Here is a 2500-nt window from a genome sequence, read left to right as displayed (position 1 = left end):
AATGCAATAGACCACAAAAAAAAACAAAATCTGAAACCAAACCCTGAACTTACGTATAGAGGAAACACCTGTTGAAGATTTGCACAGGCGGACAGAGTACACAGCTTCATTACTTGAGTATAAGTACAGATACCCCTTGCTAAATTTTACTCAAGTAAAAGTACAACAGTCAGATGTCTACTTAAGTAAAAGTACTGAAATACTTGTTTTTAAAAGTACTTGAGTATCAAGAGTACATTTTCTAAATATTGCATTACTACTGCCACAGTGCTTACATTTATGTACAGAAACGTCCTACATGGAGTTATGAAAAATGTTAATGTTAATACCTTGGAGAATGTAAAAGGAATTGAAAGTAAAATCAAGTAATTTCCATCTTCCAGTAACCTGCTGCGTTTTCATCTATTGTTTCGTCCATGGTTTCGTATCTTATCTAAATCTGACCATGGAGTTGACTTTGGCGGAAAGCTGAAGGTGATTGCTGATAGGCTGTCCCAATCAATGGCGCCTGCACAATCCAATCACGTTTGAGAGGGAAACAACAAATTGAGGGTTTCCGAGATTTTTCTTTTTTCCTTTTTTTTAGAAGAAGTAACGGGTACTCACGGTTATGGATAGAAATGTAGCGGAGTAAAGAGTACAATATTTGTCTCTCAAATGTACTTGAGGAAAGTCATGAGTACTCCCCAAAAATGATACTCGAGTAAAGTACAGATCCCTCAAAATTGTACTCCATTACTGTCCGGCTCTGAAGATTCGGCTAAAGATAGATCAGAAATTCAATACCTCAAAGTTCAAGCAACATTTTAATTTACATTTTCATAACCACCACTGTTCACTGTAAATGTCAAATTGTGTTCAACCTGTTCTTTCTGTTAGAGCACTCTGAGTCATACTCTCCATGAGACCTTTTGTGTGAACCACTCAGACTTCCTTTTTCATTCACTACCAAAAATAGCATCACATTACATTCATTCATTTAGCTGACGCTTTTTTCAAAGCAACTTATGTGAATTATGTTGCACGGGCGGGCGCTATGACGTCCTCCCTGCAGTAACTCGGGGTTAAGTGCCTTGCTCAAAGGTGGAAGCCGGGAATTGAACCCACAGTGTCCGTCTTAACAGCCAGGAATCTTTAAGAACATTACTTCAGCTCAGCAGCATGGCTACACAATCATCAGAGGCTCAGAGTGAACAGTTCATTCGTCAGGACTACCCAGGTTGCACAAGGTCCACAGAGGAATTAGCTATTACAAAAGCAAGTCCAGCCGTGTACACATTAAGATGGGCAATAACCAAATGTACTTTTGCAATCAACGCAGAGGCATAATACAAGGCTTGAATGCTTGTCAAGTGTTGTGCTGATCCACTAAAATAATCACTGACCTAAGGAGTAGTTTAAAGGCAAACCAATAAAATGGCGACACAGGCCGCACATGCGCCCATCACACTGCTGCCACACACAAGTTAATTAGGCTTGGTCTATTATTCACTTAATCAATGATTAGTAGAATGAAACAGAACACATTAATTGGGTGTGTAAAAAAGAAAAAAAAAATGGAACCACTATAAACAGCCAACTCTCCCCAGTGTGTGTGTGTGTGTGTATATGTGTGTGTGTGTGTGTGTGTGTGTGTGTACTGTGAGTGTGTGTGTGTGTGTGTGTACTGTGTGTGTGTGTGTGTGTGTATTTGTGTGTACTGTATGTGTGTGTGTGTTTGTGTGCACCTCTCCCCAGTGCTGCTAATGGACTGAGCAGAAACTGGTGTGTATGTTGGCAGCATTCCGCTGGTCCGGTACCTGTGGGCTGAGTGGCCTCTCCGGTCGCCTCGCTATAGCCCTGCTCCAGGTGGCCACCGGACAGGGCGCTGACCCCCAGCCTCTGCCGCAGCGAATCCAGGGTCTCCGAGGGGATGCGGTCGGCCTGCGACTCCAGGTACTTTAACACGTAGTGGTCTGCGTCGGTCAGCAGGAAACGGTGCTTGAAGACTGAGGGAGCGCGGGGAGAGAGGTTTTGAACAGAGTTTATTTTTAGGGGCCGATTGCCCGTACATGGATGAGGACCAATCCTACACTATATGCTTATTTTCAGTGGAGATCTCCATTCAAATTCTTTCAGTCTAAGACAAGGGGCCCTAATTTGAATAATCTTAAGTCTAACTAAAGGTAATTTAATAACTAGACAAAATCAAATTGCTAGTTTAACATCATGGGTAAGAAACTGAAGTGCAAACATGGTTGAGTCAGTATATATACTGTATATATATATATATGTGTGCTTGCTGAGAGACTTTGCACTTTGCCTGCCAAACCAATTAGAGCCCAAGGCCTTATCCATATACTGTACGAGGTACTGTGTGTTTAAAGTTCTTTAAAGTTGTGTTGATCTGGCATGAGATCAGATCATATTGCCTCTCAAAACAAGGAGTTCTTTGTGCTGTTTAACTCCAAGCTATAGCTTTTACACTTAACTCACTTAACTTCACTCACTTTAAACAAGC

At 41.6% G+C, this 2500-nt stretch overlaps 1 protein-coding gene across 1 annotated transcript in view; it reads right to left on the bottom strand.

Annotated features, from left to right (window-relative positions):
* The window catches only part of efhc1 (EF-hand domain (C-terminal) containing 1), a 9990-nt gene that overhangs the window by 113 nt on the left and 7377 nt on the right, over positions 1 to 2500 (bottom strand). The window contains exon 9 of the mRNA XM_076271940.1: positions 1800 to 1988. Coding sequence (XP_076128055.1) covers positions 1800 to 1988 — 189 coding nt within the window. The remainder of the gene's footprint in view (positions 1 to 1799; positions 1989 to 2500) is intronic.

This window comes from Alosa pseudoharengus, unplaced genomic scaffold, assembly GCF_046254945.1.
Source record: "Alosa pseudoharengus isolate Yale_2024_CS ecotype anadromous, Long Island Sound unplaced genomic scaffold, YU_APseudo_1.1 YU_APseudo_1.1_scf_7, whole genome shotgun sequence".
NCBI classification, from domain to species: Eukaryota; Metazoa; Chordata; class Actinopteri; order Clupeiformes; family Clupeidae; genus Alosa; species Alosa pseudoharengus.
The sequence above is the reverse complement of the archived record's forward strand: the minus strand, read 5'-3'. Positions and strand labels throughout refer to the sequence as shown.